The sequence below is a fragment of the Leptodactylus fuscus genome, chromosome 5 (assembly GCF_031893055.1).
Source record: "Leptodactylus fuscus isolate aLepFus1 chromosome 5, aLepFus1.hap2, whole genome shotgun sequence".
NCBI classification, from domain to species: domain Eukaryota; kingdom Metazoa; phylum Chordata; class Amphibia; order Anura; family Leptodactylidae; genus Leptodactylus; species Leptodactylus fuscus.
The window spans coordinates 167,226,273-167,244,002 of NC_134269.1; the positions used below are offsets into that span (position 1 = coordinate 167,226,273).

Below are 17,730 nucleotides of genomic sequence, written 5' to 3' on the forward strand. Positions count from 1 at the left end.
ATCCACACCTCCTCCACAGGTCCCGGCAGTCAGTTAGCCCCCCCCCCCCCCCGGCCCCATACCTTTACTGATGCAGGCCGGCTCCTGCACGGCGAGGCCGCAGGAGCCGACCTGTTCCGATGACAGCTGGGAGCCTAATGAAGGCTCCCAGGCATGTCATAGATATATATTACTATCGCGGCTGGTCTATGACCCTCCGCGATAGTAATGTATAGAATCTCCCATAGACGGCAATACACTTTTTTATTTTTTTTTTATTTGTTCAGTATCTACCTCTGCCTTCTATTGAAAACAATGTCAGGCAGATTCCAGATGGAATCAAAATCCACCTCAAAATCGGCTACAAGTTTCCCTGTGTGAACAGTCCCTGACTCTTATTTAAAGCTGCAATACATTTCCCAGTTCTGTCTTCCTCACATTCATAGAGAGCCTCAGGGACCGGGAAATATTTCCTGGAGAACATGCAGTGTAGTGTTTGCTGCTGACATAAACACTACTGGAGGAATACTTTACTTATAAAAGTAGATACAATTTGAATGTAATTGTAATAAATGATAGTTTATTGTTGTTTTTACCTCCATTAGATTTATCTACATTGAAGCCATGGGATAACTGCCCTGTAACTTGTCAGTGTCCAAGAGAAATTGTGAATCTACAACCCTCCCCTGTTTTAGATCTTTGCCTACATCTATTATATATTTTTCTCCATCTTTAAAATTGACATATTTGATGCATTAGACTTCAAGGCTGTCCCTTTAGTCAGTGCTTGTATAAGATGAGGATAGGATATTATTTTAGCTTAGTTCTCAGAAGGGGTCCAGGATATGTGATATTGCATAACCCTACACATTTCCTTTCCAGTCAGTGTTCTTTTTTTTTTTTTTAAGTAGCAAATAGAGCGACATGTGCATTCTATAAGGGTATGACTGGCTACTTTATATTATTATTGGAATAGCTGGGGATAGATGTCTGGATGAGGTAATATAACTTTATGCATTAGTCACTTTGTAATGCTGCACCTGGCTCTTACTAAACGTCTCTACTAAACTGAGATGAGAAGAAAGAAGATGGCCGCCGAATCCCATGTATGTGACTTTAAATGAGATAGTTATGATGCAGGGAAATACACATTATTCTGTTCCACATATTGAGAGTCTACCTACATGGAAGGTGAAAATAAAAATGTCATTGTATTTACTCCTGAAAAAAGAGCTAAATAAAAAATGCATGGGCCCTTGGCATCCTATACATGGTAAAGGTACATTCATGTGAACTGTTAGTTTGTCAAGGCCTTAAGCTCTAAAGACGTCTGCTCGCTTTGCTACATTCTATAAAAACAAAATTGCAAAAAGACATTTTTTTCATGTTATTAAAAAAATCCTGCAAAACGGCACATGTGACTTTAAAGGTAAAGTAATGCTGTCTGTCACTGGGACATGTGACTTCACTGCATCAAGTTATCTCTGCCATTAAACAGTTTGTCCACGTTGAAGCATAGGCCATAAATACCTTATTTTTTAGGAGGCCGACTGTCAGTCCCCTACAATCAGCTGTATGGAGTCATTTCTGTCCTATGCAGTATGCACGTCAGGGAGCAGAACGCTGTATAGTGTCTGGGCATTTTCATTCTCACTAACTTCTTTGAGCTGCAGTAACAATGCTCAGACGCTTTGTATAGGACACGAGCTGGAAGTGGCACCACTGACTATTGACCCCCCCCTCCAATCTGGTATTTATGGCTTATCCTAAGGATAGATTTTTAAACCTTAATCCTAGCCAAACCCAAACTTTGTTGATAGTTTAAATCTGTTATCATTTTGTGTCTTCAGCTACTTTGCAAACTTATATGCCTCCATGGTAACAGATAAATTGCCATCAATCTTTCTCCTTCTTATCTATTTTGGTAAGACGCAGAGGCAAATGGTAGGATGGGTAACAGTAAGGGCCGACACTGAGGTATATATTTAATAATGTCTAGACATTGTGTACAGATTTGTCACAGTGACTCCAGTTTTATAATAAATTGGTTTAGTCCTTGTCAAAAGTTTGGTGAAAAATGATTGATTTTAGGCCACATCCAATTCAAGCCACATCTCTTTTGCACAAACCACTCCCCCTTCCCAAACAAGTCAGTGAAAGTGTTCTAAAACTGCATGCAAATTTGTTATGTTATGCAACAATTTTAGCTCAAACATACAAGTATATCTGCCCCCAAGTTTATAGTCTGTTACCGCACAGACACATAGAAACTAGGCAGAAATTATATAGATTTGTACTACTTTTTATAATTCTCTCTGTTTCATTTAAGATGCATCTAATCTAAACGGAAAATTATATCTGAGTGTTGGATCTTCACGAGTTCTATGTGTAATGTAATAATAGAATGGAACCAGTCACAAACTAATCTTGTAAGCCTTCAGATTCCATGTGACAAGTTTATCATTATAGATGATGTAAATGCATTTTGTCTTTTTGTATAAGTAGAGAAATGCTTTAAAATGAGGCCTGCCAAAATAGTGAACTATCTGTGAACTAACGTTTCCACGACTTGCAGGTGCCAGGTAGACATTTCCAGTCTCTGGATACTAAACAGGTGGAAAAACAATAAAGGAATTATGCAATTAAACGAAACTGCTTGATTTCCTTTCTGGTTTTAACCACAAACACCTATAAACCATTAGATGTCATCTTACATTAGTTCTAGATTTCAATGTTGACTTAATACCAAAAGACACAAGTACTCGTGACTATTCCTTTACTCATTCTAGTCTCTACATTCAGTTCTGTGCTTTGATATTTAAAGGGGTTTACCAACTAAAGTCATGTAATAACACATGGGACCACATGCAGGGTACAGTCAAACACAAAAGGGCACCTAGTTTTTTTTTTGTTTCTGTGTCTCCATGTCTCATCTACCTATAAACCATTTGGTAGTGATGAGATTCTGCTCTGTCTTCTTACAGAATACAGACTGGACTTACTGAAACACTTCTAGTGTCTAATCTGTAGCTATCTGGAATGCCTTTTCAGGGCTATTCACAAAGTTCCATCAGAAATAATCAGTAACTGCATGCTCTGCTGTTCTCTAGAAATCCATAGAGCCTATACAAGTCTATGGGTATAGTTGAGCATGCTCAGTAAGAAGAGCATATCTGTTGGGTTTGCAGCAGATTCTTGTCCTGCTGAAAGGACATCTATGAAGGCAAACATTGGATTGACAGGGCTCTTCAGGACTAGCCAGATGGGAATCGGGCACATTTATAAGTTGGTGCAATATTTTCAATAAAAGTATATTGGTTTGGGTTGATCTTCAGAGAACTGTTGACTCGGCCTTCTATGGAGGAGATATTGTTTAGTTCTAAGATGAAGGGATAGATTTTATATTCATAAGTAATGATCAATAACTCAAAGCAGATGTTCAATAATGTAATGCATATGTATAGTCTGTGAATACCTCTACTGGAGATCTACAGCAGTTCATACTTATTATTCTTTACAGATGTGGATGGGTCACCAAACTATTATGATGGTCGACTGCTTGTACAGCCAGATGTAGCCTTTAGACTAGCTCTTAGCTCTTCACAACTACTCTTTTATGTTTTAGCAGTAGATCTACACAGATAAGTAGATATAATTGTCTAGTAGTTAAAGATGTAGAAGACTTGAGTAAGAATGGCCAAATTTGCACTACATATATTGACTTGTATTTGTTTAGAGCGTTCCATCATCTGGATGATGTGCCCTTTACAGCATTAAGATCCGTGTAAGGGGAGAGCAGTTGTCCTGCTTTTCAAAAAGAATGGGCATGGACACCTGACCTGTCCCCATCAGATGAATGCGTGTCTCTGGCTTAGATACTTCTAATCTATGGTGCGAAAATCTGTACATGATGTAACTAGTATGTTCTTTCCTATTCAGGCCCTCATTAGAATGCCTCCTTACATCTCCCAATGCGATGAAGTCCTGAATTTCTTTGAAGCCAGACTAGAAGACTATAACCCACCTAAGGAGTAAGTAACCATGTGCAATTTTATACATTATAGTACAATATATTCTTTTACCGGAGCAGTGTTTTCTGATATATGTGCCATTTCATTGACTTTTCTGTTAGATGTGTTTTGTGTTGAGTTGTTTTAGCAAAAAGTAAAAGCAGGACTGCGTATCAGAAGGCGGCTGTATGAGATGACCTATAGATTAAACAATTATGTCCCAATTTGTGTGAAGGTCTTATTTCCTTCACTACTGGGCCCTTGACACATTTGTTAAGATGGCCATCAGTCAATGATGTGATAACCAGAAGTTACAAGCACTGAAATGTGCACGACTGAGACATATAATCCATCAATAGAAACCAGTCGGGCAATATGCAAGTTGTACCACTGCTCCATACAAAGAGGAAGTTCATAGCACTTGGCACTCCCATGCTTGTGAAAAATGCTTATGTGGAAACACGTTTGAGACTACATATTGAACAGACCCACATGGCATTGTATGATTCCCACTTGTTCACATCCGCAGCAAAGTGTTGCAACAAAGCTCCAAGTAACGCAGTTTTGTACTCCTATGCTGTTTTATGAGGCCCCCTCCATACTAGCTGCATTAAAGTGTACAAGGCTAGAATGGTCTCATGAAATGTATGATATTTTTTCTACTTTTCAGCAATTTATATAATTTTCTGTGAAAAGCTTACTCACAGTTCTATGTTCGTGAATAGCAGGCTAGTCCTCTCATAAAAGAGGAAATCGGACCTGAATCAGACAGGAATACATCACTATTTCCCTGCATTGCTCTATTTATAACTGCACACTATGACCACATTACTTATATGTGACATAGATACAGTTTGGCATTGAATTGCTTTAGAGAGGTTGCGTTGGAGCTGAAATGTTGTACAATGTGGGAATAAATTGAGTATATAATTAGCAGAAAAATTTCTAATATGTAAAATTCAGTCAAACTGCAAAACTGTGATGGTATTGCTCAGTACAGATGGGTAATGGCTCAAAACATTCCTTGAAAGCAACCCCATAAACGAAGGTAATGGAATATTCTTCAGTTTCCAAGTTACTCCCTGATCTCAACCCAAGTATGTTTATCACTGATAAACTGAAGACCTGCAACTAAAGAGCGGAAACTTAGGGTTTGGTGTTGTCCATGCATTACAGACTTCAGACCGGAATTGGCTGAAATAATAAAAATAATCCTTTCATTTTTGAGCCTGTGATACGTGAGGGACTGTGTAAAAATGGTTTATTTTTTAAATGGTTAATGCAAAACTTTAGACCATTCACAATCAATAATCACAAAAACATCCCCCAAGCAGTTTAGCTAGAATTGAATGGCAATGTGTAGGGTATGGAATCAGGTTATCCTTATCAAACTCTTGTTTCTGTTCCATTATATTCACAAAGAGTTAGCACAAAATGGGCAACCCAACATTTAACCCTAAAGATGGCCTAGAGATGAAACAATTATGTCCCAATGTGTGTCTCATGTTTTGGTCCATCAGGGACTATACAAAGAACGCAGTTATATAATAAACAACTAAGTAGCACGCACATATTTAAGTCTGTTGCAAGAAAGTATCTGTAAGGCTAGGTTCACACAGAGGAATCTGCCACAGATTTTGCCCTCCGATTCCATGACTGGCTCCGTCCCAAATTTGCCTCCCATTGCTTTCGATAGAGTGGCAGAGATCGCAGTAGAATGCAGAAAAAAATCAGCATCCTGCTCAATCTTGTCGCAGATTCTGTGGCTCGGAAGTCCCTGCTGGTTTAGGCCTAGTCAGCAGAGGAAAGTCACAACAGAACGCCAATGCACTGCATCAGCATACCCGTGGGGGGAAATGAACAGGAATTTCTCCTCATTTTCCATTAGCCTTAGTGTGCTGATACACACAGGACTCATGGCTACCAGGATCAATTTCTTACATATGCGGCTGTGTAGACTACCGGTCTCAGGATAAATAAATGTGAGGACTTTGCCCTGAGCTCCTCCTTAATGTAAATGAATAAAGCTATCGATCTAGTCCGTGACACAGGGCTGGCATCAGGGACTGGGTGCTAGGGTAACATAAGCCTGGTAACAAACTCCCTTTAATACTGGTATATAATTGCTCTGGGAGATTAGTCTGCCGGGTCATTGTGTCAGTATTTCTCCCTTCTTTCGGATCCACTTAAACAGGAAGCGTTTGATTTCTAGAGAATGATTGCAGTAATATCTCGTGAATGTTGGATGAGAATCCAGCTCATTGCACAACTTCTGATTGCGTTACTGTGTCTTATGACCAAAGCACATCATGGGAAATAACAGACCAAGACAGGATAAAGCAATTCTAAAATTAAGGCGTTCTGTCTGGCCTTGGTGCCCATGCTGGTTACAGCAGACTGACAATTATCATTGTGTGGCTGTGCCCACTCAGGAAGTGGTTTGTCATTTGTCAACATTTCTGCTAGTAAATATATGATTATGGAGACTGAGGGAAGGGATTCTTCATGCACCTCTTGTGGTAAATGCTTCTGCTTATCTTGGTCCCTGCACAGTCTGATACTGTCAGCACCACTTGCACATTGTCCATACCCAGTTGTAAATGTATTCATAAATGTATGCTAGGAATAACCAAGAACAGCACAACACATTCTAAGAAAAGATGCTGCAGAACTGTTATGTCATATAGAATACAATTATTTACTCAGACATGTCCTAAGATGTGACTGTTTTCTCACATTGTATGCAAGATTGCAACATTTAATATTTTTATATATCAAGGAAACTTAACATCAGCATTCTGCTGTCCATTAGATTGCCTAAGCCCACTGTGGAATGTTAAATTCATTTGCTCTGTGTTAAATTCAGTTGCTCTGTGCTGAGATAAAACAAGGTGCCCATAGCTGTCCTCGCACAGGGCCATCAGCTATTTGTCTTCACCCCTGATTGTGTACTTCAACTTATATTCAGGCTGTGCAGAGGTCCTACAACATAGGGAATAAAAAATATTGCCCCCTGTCCCCCGACATTCCTGTACCAATGACCACATCCCTTTTCTTCAGAATAACCACTAATTGCCCCTTTTGATACTCAATGGGGTTCCCCATATCATTCATTTACCAGTTCTCTTCTCTTCTCACTTCCCCTTTTCTTTAGCAAGCTGGTGGGCAGGTTGTGGATGAGCAAACAAGGAGACACAAAATTTCCAAGCTACCAGGACAACCAGCAGGCTTGCACTGAACTCCACTCTGCTATCTCTGTGTATACATACAGAGATAACAGACACTGAATGAGTCCTTATCAGGTCATTAGCAGATTGTAATTAGCTGACCTGATAGCTAGCAGACATATCTGCTGGGTATTATTGGAGAGGAGCAAAGAGTTGCAGATAACTGAGCTATGAGACAAGGGGTGCTCTGGAAAACTTTGCCCTCTCCCCTCCAGAGAGCAAGGATTGACATTAGCCAACCTGTGCCAACTGAAGAGACAGTTGGAGCTGGTGAATCGAAAGCAGGAGGAGGGAATTACATTGAAGAACCAAGAGAGGAGGGCGTGAACAGAGTATGACGTGGAGGGGTGCACGGAACGCCCACGGAAGGGCTCATTTACATATATGTTTAAAAGGTCATTCATTAAAACGAGGGGGGGGGGAGTGTCTTTTAATAAACGATTAGCAGGACTTGAATTGCCTTTCTAAAGGCTACTCAGGCATGTGTTTATCTAAAATAGCGAAAATCCAGTGATAGAACCCATTTAATTTTTCCAATTTAATAGCTATACTAAAAAAAAAAAATTCCTAGAATTTGTGCAACTCCAACTTTGCCACCAAACTTAAAACATAATGTGACTTCCTATAAAAAAAAAAAACAAAACACATTGGTCAGACCTTATTGACTTGTATGGGAGAGTTTTCTGGGCATTCTCTGTGACCTGGGCAGAGGTCATTGTGTAGATAGGGAGGTAGATAATCGGTGAAATCCTCTATTGAGACTTTTGGACTCTGTGTCTCATCTACATACGGTATATATGATAGTTGCGATCAGTCTTCTAATAAGTGAGAGGGCTGCTGCAAAGAATTCTACAGAAAACAGGGGGAAAAAAAAAGTAGATAATTCCATGGAAAAATGTTAAAAACCTCACTAAAAATTCAGTAAAAATATGCACAGCGTAAAACTTAATTAAAAAAAAGTGTCATTTTCAGGTGACACATTACCTTTTACCTTTGGAAAACCGTTTCATATGTACGTTAATACATTTTTCGCTTTGTATTCACGTAGTGGTATTCCTGGTACTTATATAGACCTTCCAAATCTACCCATTTGTACTTTATTATTTAATTTTTTTTTGTCTTAATTTTTACTGGACATTAATAAATAGACTCTTTTTGGTTTCTTTGGAAAACTGTGTTGACATATAAGTCTACAGTGGGAAAACATAATTGAAAATGAAATCCTTTTTCAGCCCTTCTCTTCTGCTATTTTTCACTTTGCTTGAAAATGATGAAACTCCCCTACACGGTCATACGGTATACTTCTATATTGTAATGGCAGAAAGCCAAGAAGGATGAGCTGCAGTATCCTGCACGCCCTGTTTAACTTGCAGTTCATGCGGCTTATTACTGTGAGTGCACTTAGGGCTTCATTAGCTAATAGCATTATCTGACATGTTATAATTCTTCATTCGTCCTCTGCTTGTACAGCTTAGGACATGACCTCTAACCCATTAAATCTCCCATGAATAACAGAGTCAAGGGTCCTTACCTGTCAAGATCATTTCTAACAGTCTTCCAATGTTGGCTATACGTTAACGTAAAGAGAGCAAACTCTCCAAAAATGTCATTGTGCTCAGTATAATAAAGGAGATTTACCTATAGGTATTCATAAAAGGCTTGGCTGTGAATTAGGAATAAGAATAATGTGCCGCTAACTGCCCTTCGCGCACAGTGTAGCTTTATGCTCTAAGAAGTGTTAGCCACATGCTCTTTATAAACAGTGCAGACATGTACGCCATGCACACATAGCAGTTGTATGTCTCCTATGAACAGTAAAAAGAAGCTTGTCCTTATATACGCTTCTATTGTATATGTTATTCATACATCCATAAGCCTGTTGTACACCGGATCAAGACTTTTTTCCTTCTCTGTGTATAACTAATACTTAGAAAGCCACGTTTTGGAATGCTCTGCTCTTTTTGGGCCTCATTTTCCATCTGTCTTCTTTTCCTGAGTTCACAATTTAGCTTCTGTTCTATTTCCATTACTTTAATGCAGTGCAATAAATATAATCACTTTCATAGCTACATGTATGTGCCTCATCCTACTAATATTATAAATGTGAAAGTTTGTGTGTTTGGATGTTTGTGAGTTTGGATGTTTGTTCCTCAATCACGCTAAAACGCCTGGACGGATTTGCGTGCAATTTTCCACAAACATAGTTTTCCCTCAGGATTGAGTCACAGGCTACTTTTGGTGCCACTAAACAACATGGCTTCCTAGCAGGAGACTCACAAAAGCAGGACTCCTAGCTCCAGCTATAGACTCACACACACTGCCTGGCATTTCCTGCCTCAACCTGCCTGCACACTCCTTGCTGTCACCTCAGGAGTAGCCTCACTCTACTCACTCACATTTACATATAGCTTTCCACTATATAACACATCACATTGTCTGTATCACTATATACACAATACAACACATCACATTGTAATTACATGTATCTCCCCTATATACAGTACCTGATACATATATACTCCTGTACACAGGCTGTATATACTATATAATTACATGTATCTCCTATCACTGCTATATACAGTACCTGATACATATATACCCCTGTACACAGACTGTATATACTATATAATTACATGTATCTCCTATCACTGCTATATACAGTACCTGATACATATATACCCCTGTACACAGACTGTATATACTATATAATTACATGCATCTCCTATCACTGCTATATACAGTGCCTGATACATATATACTCCGGTACACAGGCTGTATATACTATATATTACATGTATTACCTATCACTGCTATATACAGTACCTGATACATAAATACTCCTGTACACAGGCTATATATACTATATAATTACATGTATCTCCGATCACTGCTATATACAGTGCCTGATACATATATATACTCCTGTACACAGGCTGTATATACTATATAATTACATGTATCTCCTATCACTGCTATATACAGTACCTGATACATATATACTCCTGTACACAGGCTGTATATACTATAAATTACATGTATTACCTATCACTGCTATATACAGTACCTGATACATATATACTCCTGTACACAAACTGTATATACTATATATTACATGTATCTCCTATCACTGCTATATACAGTACCTGATACATATATACTCCTGTACACAGGCTGTATATACTATATATTACATGTATCTCCTATCACTGCTATATACAGTACCTAATATATACTCCTGTACACAGGCTGTATATACTATATATTACATGTATCTCCTATCACTGCTATATACAGTACCTGATACATATATACTCCTGTACACAGGCTGTATATACTATATATTACATGTATCTCCTATCACTGCTATATACAGTACCTGATACATATATACTCCTGTACACAGGCTGTATATACTATATAATTACATGTATCTCCTATCACTGCTATATTCAGTACCTGATACATATATACTCCTGTACACAGGCTGTATATACTATATAATTACATGTATCTCCTATCACTGCTATATACAGTACCTGATACATATATACTCCTGTACACAGGCTGTATATACTATATATTACATGTATCTCCTATCACTGCTATATACAGTACCTGATACATATATACTCCTGTACACAGGCTGTATATACTATATATTACATGTATCTCCTATCACTGCTATATACAGTACCTAATATATACTCCTGTACACAGGCTGTATATACTATATATTACATGTATCTCCTATCACTGCTATATACAGTACCTGATACATATATACTCCTGTACACAGGCTGTATATACTATATATTACATGTATCTCCTATCACTGCTATATACAGTACCTGATACATATATACTCCTGTACACAGGCTGTATAACACATCACATTGTCTGTATCACAACATACACAATATAACACATCAAATCACATTTGCTAGCCCACCAAACTTTTTAAAGCACTTTTACAGTTTCACACGTCTGTGTCCGCCCAATTCTCAAATCACCGCAGACGAAGTCGCGGGTAAAAGCTAGTTGTAGATAATGGAGACAACTGCACCTACGGTATATGTGTGTGTTTGGGGCATTTCATACCCAGTGGTGGATACTGTGCACGGTTCATACTGACACCTAGTTTGACCTGACGCACAGGAATAAAAGGCACATATTTTTAGAAGTGTATTGATGTTCCATCCATTAGAGCACATCTGTGCATACTATTACTCTAAGCCACAAGCACATTCTTCAGCCCAGTAGAAATCAACATGCTCATGTGACGTTACTTCATGTGATGGAGTATCTGCGGGACATAATGTCTTGCATACACATTCCTGACTTCTTAATGATATGTGGAATGGAGCCATATCTGCCTTGAGGATTCCACAACGATTAAAGTTTCTTCGTTCTAGTTTAGATTTTCCAGAAACTTCTGTTTTGAGACAAAGTGCATCTTCATTTCATTAGAAATAGAAGACCTCTGAATGAAAGTCTTCTCCAGTGAATTGATAAACAATGGTGCACTGATTGCAGATTCTCAGCTATGGAATCCCAATTCATGAACTTTCAGACAAATAGCTCTTGTGTGCTGTTTCTTCTTCCAGTTGTGGTGCTATCGCTGAGAACAGAAGATTTTCTATGCTATTTTCTTCAACGTGTGAAGATCCCATACCATGAGTGTGGTTGGCTTACTTACTGCCCCGTGTTGAGCTGGAGACATGTGCACTTCATGATCATTTCTTCAGTAACTCTGATAGGGAACGAACCTTTACTTTTTCCTTGTGCCCTAGGACATTGCCATTTCAGGATTGTAACTTGTGGGTCTGGATGATGTGACCCTATGGCTGTGATCGGCTCCTCTTGGGGAGGTTAGTGGTGTATGAAATCTTTTGTGGTTATGGCATAAAGGTGTCATATGGCAGTATGTGTCCCAGTATGGTTCGCCTGGTTTTCACCTTCATTACTCCTTTCTCCAGTGCATGCCATGTCTTTGGATGAGAGGCAGCTTGCTTGCAGACATCTCCCCCTATGGCAGGGCAGAGTAGACAAACAAAACCCCTTTCTTGCAGGCAAACCTGACCCCTCAGTAGCTTCAGATCAAGATTGGATGGAGTACAATGAAATGGGCCTCTTATTCCCTGCTATACTTATGTATTTTGTGGGCTTGCAGGTCATGTAAATGTAAAGTACTGTGGACTTGCATCTCTATTCCATTTCTTTCTCTTGCTGCAACATTAGTGTGGTGTCTATGAAAATCCTTTTAATAGTCATTTCACATTATATTGCATGTGGACTCCATACCTCCTGCCATCTTTCATTGAAAGTCTGGCAGCGTATTCCTCAACTGCAGTGTGATATGCAAATCTGAAAAAGACCTTGACTATGTCCTTCTGGCAGGATATAATTTATCCGCTCACTCTTATGAAAGCGTACGGCCAGTGGACTTCCAATTCCATTTCATCTACTGTATGCGCATAGTGACGAGAAAGAGAACATTCTATTCATATGTATATCTGTTGAATATAGGAACTCTTTATTATTGCTTATTTTCTAATCTGTAATACAGTACTTGGGACTAATGCCGCTCCATGCCAGTGACATGCAATGAAAGCAATGGATACATGTGTCAGTATGTGCTGCCAGTGTTGTCTCTTGGAGGGGTTTTATTAAAGGGACTTTCTCAAAAACAAAATGTGAAGAAAATAAAAAGATAAACATTTTTGAAATAAAAATTTTGCAGAGTTTTAAAGATTTTCTCTAACCATCTTAGTGGTGATCGTGTTTTGTCTTGATAGGTTGGCAATGGACACAACCATGAATGCAGGAACTTTCTATGGTCTGGCACTTGTCAGAAAACCAGACATGATTTCCTTATTGTGGACAGGTTATCAGGTAGAGACACTACTTGAGAAGATAACCCATCCACAATAAGGAAGTTATGGCTGGCTGGGTTTCAGAAGATGGTTAAAGAAAATCCTAAAACACTGCAAAATTTTTCATTCAGATTTGCAACAGTGTCAGAATTTTAATTCTGTCTATAAATATAAATCTGGTTATGTTTATAGGAAAACAATGGAGTAGTTGTGCATAGTGATTAGCTAAGCCACTGTGCATTACAATGGAGCTCCTGCCCCGCTGCCATGTTAGGATATTGTAAACATCTAGTAAAAGGATCCAGGCATGTGGACATCTTAAAAGTGGTAAAAATATCTAGACATTTTTTGTGTTGTTTTTCCATATTGATTTCAAGTTCATCTATGGGCCTCTTTTAATATTGTTTGTTTGCAGATTTCTTTTCGAAGTCTTTAAGTCTTCCCTCTTACAAGAAGTGTGCACTAAGGTGACAGGCACACAATGTGGGCTGTGAGTGAACGACATGAACAGCACATGGGTGACAATAGGACCTGTCCTGAGTTTTGCTCATACATCACAAACATTGTATATATGGGGCAATAAAATTAATGGGTCAGTGTGCTAGCCATTAGAAACAGAGTCATGTGTATGAGACCTTAGACCTATGTAATCACAGACTGGATTCCACTGCTAGGTTTTTCCACAAATGCTTGAGACTTATATTTCAAGCCGACTCCAACAACCCTGCAAAATCAAGCTAGGGCTTACTAAATTGTTTGGCTGCTGTTCAGCATAGCCCTATTGAACGCCATGTCTAGGAAAATATTCAGCTGCATTCAAGGACACAGCTGCAGATCTAAGGAAGATGTGGATCCAAATGACGGGGGCTTCTTTCTTTTGGCTAAAAACTTACCATTAAACTGATGTTATTATCACATATTAAAAGGGAAATCTTATCATATCCAGAAGTATTGTTCTATGTATATGGTTTGTAATGAAACGTCTGCAGCACTTTTAGTGGATACAAGTTGTTGTATGTATTTTTGTGAAATGGCCTCTTTGTGCGCAGTATGTCACAATTGTATCTGACGAAGAATTTATGTTGTTGGGCCTTACTTACTACTTATTATTATTATTATTATTATTATTATTTATTATAATTTAGCCCATATTACTTTAAGGGGTCCTGGGGCAGTTTTAGGTCATCAGCAGAATAGATGGCATCAAAACTCAACATCTGTTCTTATAAAACTATTTCTATCTTTAGAACCTTAACGCTTTCATCTGAACTTCTGTTAACATCTAATAAATACAACCTGTGCCCATACTTTGGCAAAACCTGCACCATACACTTCATTGTAACCGTACTCATACTTTCCATGGATTTTAAAAGAAAAGTAGGCCGGGGGTGAAGGGAAATGCCATAAAATAATAAGATCCTTCACTCACCTGATAAATCCACCACCTTTCTGTATTTCCCGCGGCAGTGCTTCCTCCCAGTCTGTGCCGCAGTGATGACATCCCCAGTATGTCTCTTATTATTTTATGGCATCAGGCAAGCAACCTTATACGTGTTCTGTGTTAGATGTTTCCTTCACTTTATAACAGAAGGTAACAATAAGACATTGACAAGATCAGAATGTCAATTCCACATTTAAGAGGTTATGTGGGGATGAAAAATGTATTACAGTGCATTCACTACACTATCTAAACCTGCTGACTGCATACAAGAGGTCCCGCAGAACACATTGTGGGGTATGGGGTTCTTCAGGCTAATAATGATGATATAGCCTCTTTAAGGAATATTATTCCATTGTTTTGCAGCCTACAAGTAATATATTATTAGTCTTGCGGTTACATTGTCCTGTGTACAGGCCTAGTATCTCCAAAGCTGCTGAACTGTTATTTGGGTTAGTGCACTGACTGGACAACTTGTCTATCTGTTTTCTGAAGAACTTGGTTTCATGATGACACATAATAGAGAATTATCATGCGTAAGACTAATTGATTTTTCTTTTCTTTTAGAGAACCCATTGGGAGGAAAAAATTTGGTAAGAGCTTAGACATTATACAAACACATGTATAAAGGCCCCTCCACACATTGCCTTCCTGGAAACACTCATTACTGAGAACTGGCCAATATAAACGTACAATCACCCGTCAAATGGGCAAAACACTTGTTTCTTGGGCAGTTGCAAAGTTTATGTAAGATAAGAGATGCTAGATTAATCTGCAGCCTATGTGATAAACAGGGCTCTGCACAGCCAGCAGATGCAAACTGTATAGGGATGTTTCCTTCATACCTATATAGCAAAACAAAAAGAGAGCACCGCGCTACACCTAGTGCATTATCACTTGGTAACAGAAGGTTCTAATAACAAGTGTAGGGATAATCCCCTTATTCAGCTGTGATATGTCACAGCCCAAATATAGCTAGAAAAATAACACAGGGTAATCTCAGCAGCAGATCCAGCCGTATAGAAACGTAACAGACCAGAAAAGTAGGACCAACTTCATATAAACTGTATTTGCCACAATATGAGTTAAGAAGTAAAAGATCCGCGCTTACCCTCAGGATAGTTGAATAATCACCTTTATTTAAAAATCACAAACAGGGATCTTCATCACATGAAGATGGATCCCTGTTTGTGATTTTTAAATAAAGGCGATTATTCAACTATCCTGAGGGTAAGCGCGGATCTTTTACTTCTTAACTCATATTGTGGCAAATACAGTTTATATGAAGTTGGTCCTACTTTTCTGGTCATACCTATATATCAGCGCACAAGCAGGCAAAGATCGGGAATGAACGATAACGAAGAACATTGGTTTCCAATCATTGCTCCCTTGTTTGCCTATGTAAAAGGGATTTAAGATCTGGTGCACAGCTGTTTACTTATATGAAGTTTCAGAAAGCTTCACAACCAGCTGGAGGAGCAAGCATCTTAAAGAGGGAATCTGCCACCAAATGCTATTTTTATTTCAAGATGAGCAGTTTACATTTTTAATACTATTTTTGATAGTGTTTTTTTTTCAGGGTTATGGTCATGTGTAAATATGATCATTGACAAAAAAAATAAAAAATCCTGCAAATCTTTCTTGTAGATATGTCTGAGGCTGATATGTAAATTATTGCAGGTGTGCTTTGACAATGAGTCTTGCGAGAAAACTTAAGTGCTTCCCCGCCTGCTCTATGAGAAGGCTCTCAGAGACTACTTTTGGGTAGTATATCTCTTGTTGAGACATTGAAAACTATTAGACATGCCTCTGCAACACACTTGGAGACTTTTCGTCTTGTTGGCATTGGACCGAGGGAAGAAGGATGGTCATTTTGACAAATGACAATTGGTCGCCTCTAGTAGTTATATGAGGGGCACTAACAACTCAACGATATGTGCTGGACATCCCGCGGCCATATGTGTTTACTCACATGGCAGGACTTCATACTGGCATTTTTCAGAAGGACAATGTTTGCCAACACACAGCAAAAGTTGTTAAGGAATGTCCAGATTGGTCATAAATCTGAGTAGGAAAATGATGCAATCGAGCATTTATGGGACCAGCTGGGGCGACAGAATCAGTAACCTATGTGTGTAGAGAATCTAAAAGACTCAGCTGCAACATCTGTAGAGAAATGTGCTTCAGGATAACATACGGAACCTGTATGCCTCCATGCCCAACCACATCTCCTCCTGTACCCAGGCTAGAGGCAGCCCAGCAGGGTACTTGACCCTCATTTCATTTGTACGGTTTCCATCATAAACTTTTCCTTGCGCTCTAATATTGTGATCACTTACATATATCATCATTACATTCACCCACATTGAGACCTCTCACACAACCAATACCCTGCTCTGCACTGGGGCAACAACCTCAAAACAGCAGTCAGCAGATGGGGGACCCTCTTCTTTTTGGAGGAGATACTTTGGCTTGGCTATCATTCCAAGGTTATGCCTTTAGGTTTCATTTGATTTGCTTTTTTTTGTCAATGAGTGTAGTTTCTGACCACTGTTGCATGATGTTTACATTGTATTTATTACATAACCAAGACTATTTGATGAAACACTTTAGGGGGCGTTCACACTTGCACCCCTGTCCGCCCACTGCGTTTCTGTCCTTTTTCCCAGAGAAGCTGGACAGGGGACGACTTGCCGGCGGTCAGTTTTAAAGCCCATTCATTTGATTGGGATTTTAAAGCAAATCTCCAGTGTCCGTATGCAGCTGTTTTTTGTTTTTTTCTTATACGGACACAAAGTCAGACATGCAGAACTTTGTGTCCGTCCAAAAACAAACAAACCGTTTTCTAGGCGTACACGGACACTGGGGGTTTGCTTTAACAACCCACTGAAATGGATGGGTTTTGAAACTGACCACTGGCAAGCTGTCCTCTGTCCAGTTTCTCTGGGGATTAGGATGGAAACACGGTGGACAGAGCAAGTGTGAACGCCCCTTAAGACGTTTTTGGTGTTTCTTTTTGAAGGGAATATATCTAACTAGTTGCAGTTTATAGTATAATACAAACATTTACTGTAAAATAATGCAAAATATTGCAACAAATAAGCCAAGTCTTTCAGATAATTTCTCAGACCTTGTTTAATGGTTTTAAGGGAGTTGAGGTGTAGACACTTGCCTTATTGTGAGTGAGTGGAGACATTCTGCTG

The 17,730-nt window shown here is 39.0% G+C and overlaps 1 protein-coding gene across 2 annotated transcripts in view; it reads left to right on the top strand.

Moving 5' to 3' along the window:
* Nucleotides 1-17,730, top strand: part of SH3PXD2B (SH3 and PX domains 2B) — a 101,682-nt gene that overhangs the window by 66,553 nt on the left and 17,399 nt on the right. For both annotated transcript variants that reach the window (XM_075274709.1, XM_075274710.1), the window contains exons 5-6: nucleotides 3,919-4,010; nucleotides 15,095-15,120. In XM_075274709.1, the coding sequence (XP_075130810.1) occupies nucleotides 3,919-4,010; nucleotides 15,095-15,120 (118 nt within the window). The remainder of the gene's footprint in view (nucleotides 1-3,918; nucleotides 4,011-15,094; nucleotides 15,121-17,730) is intronic.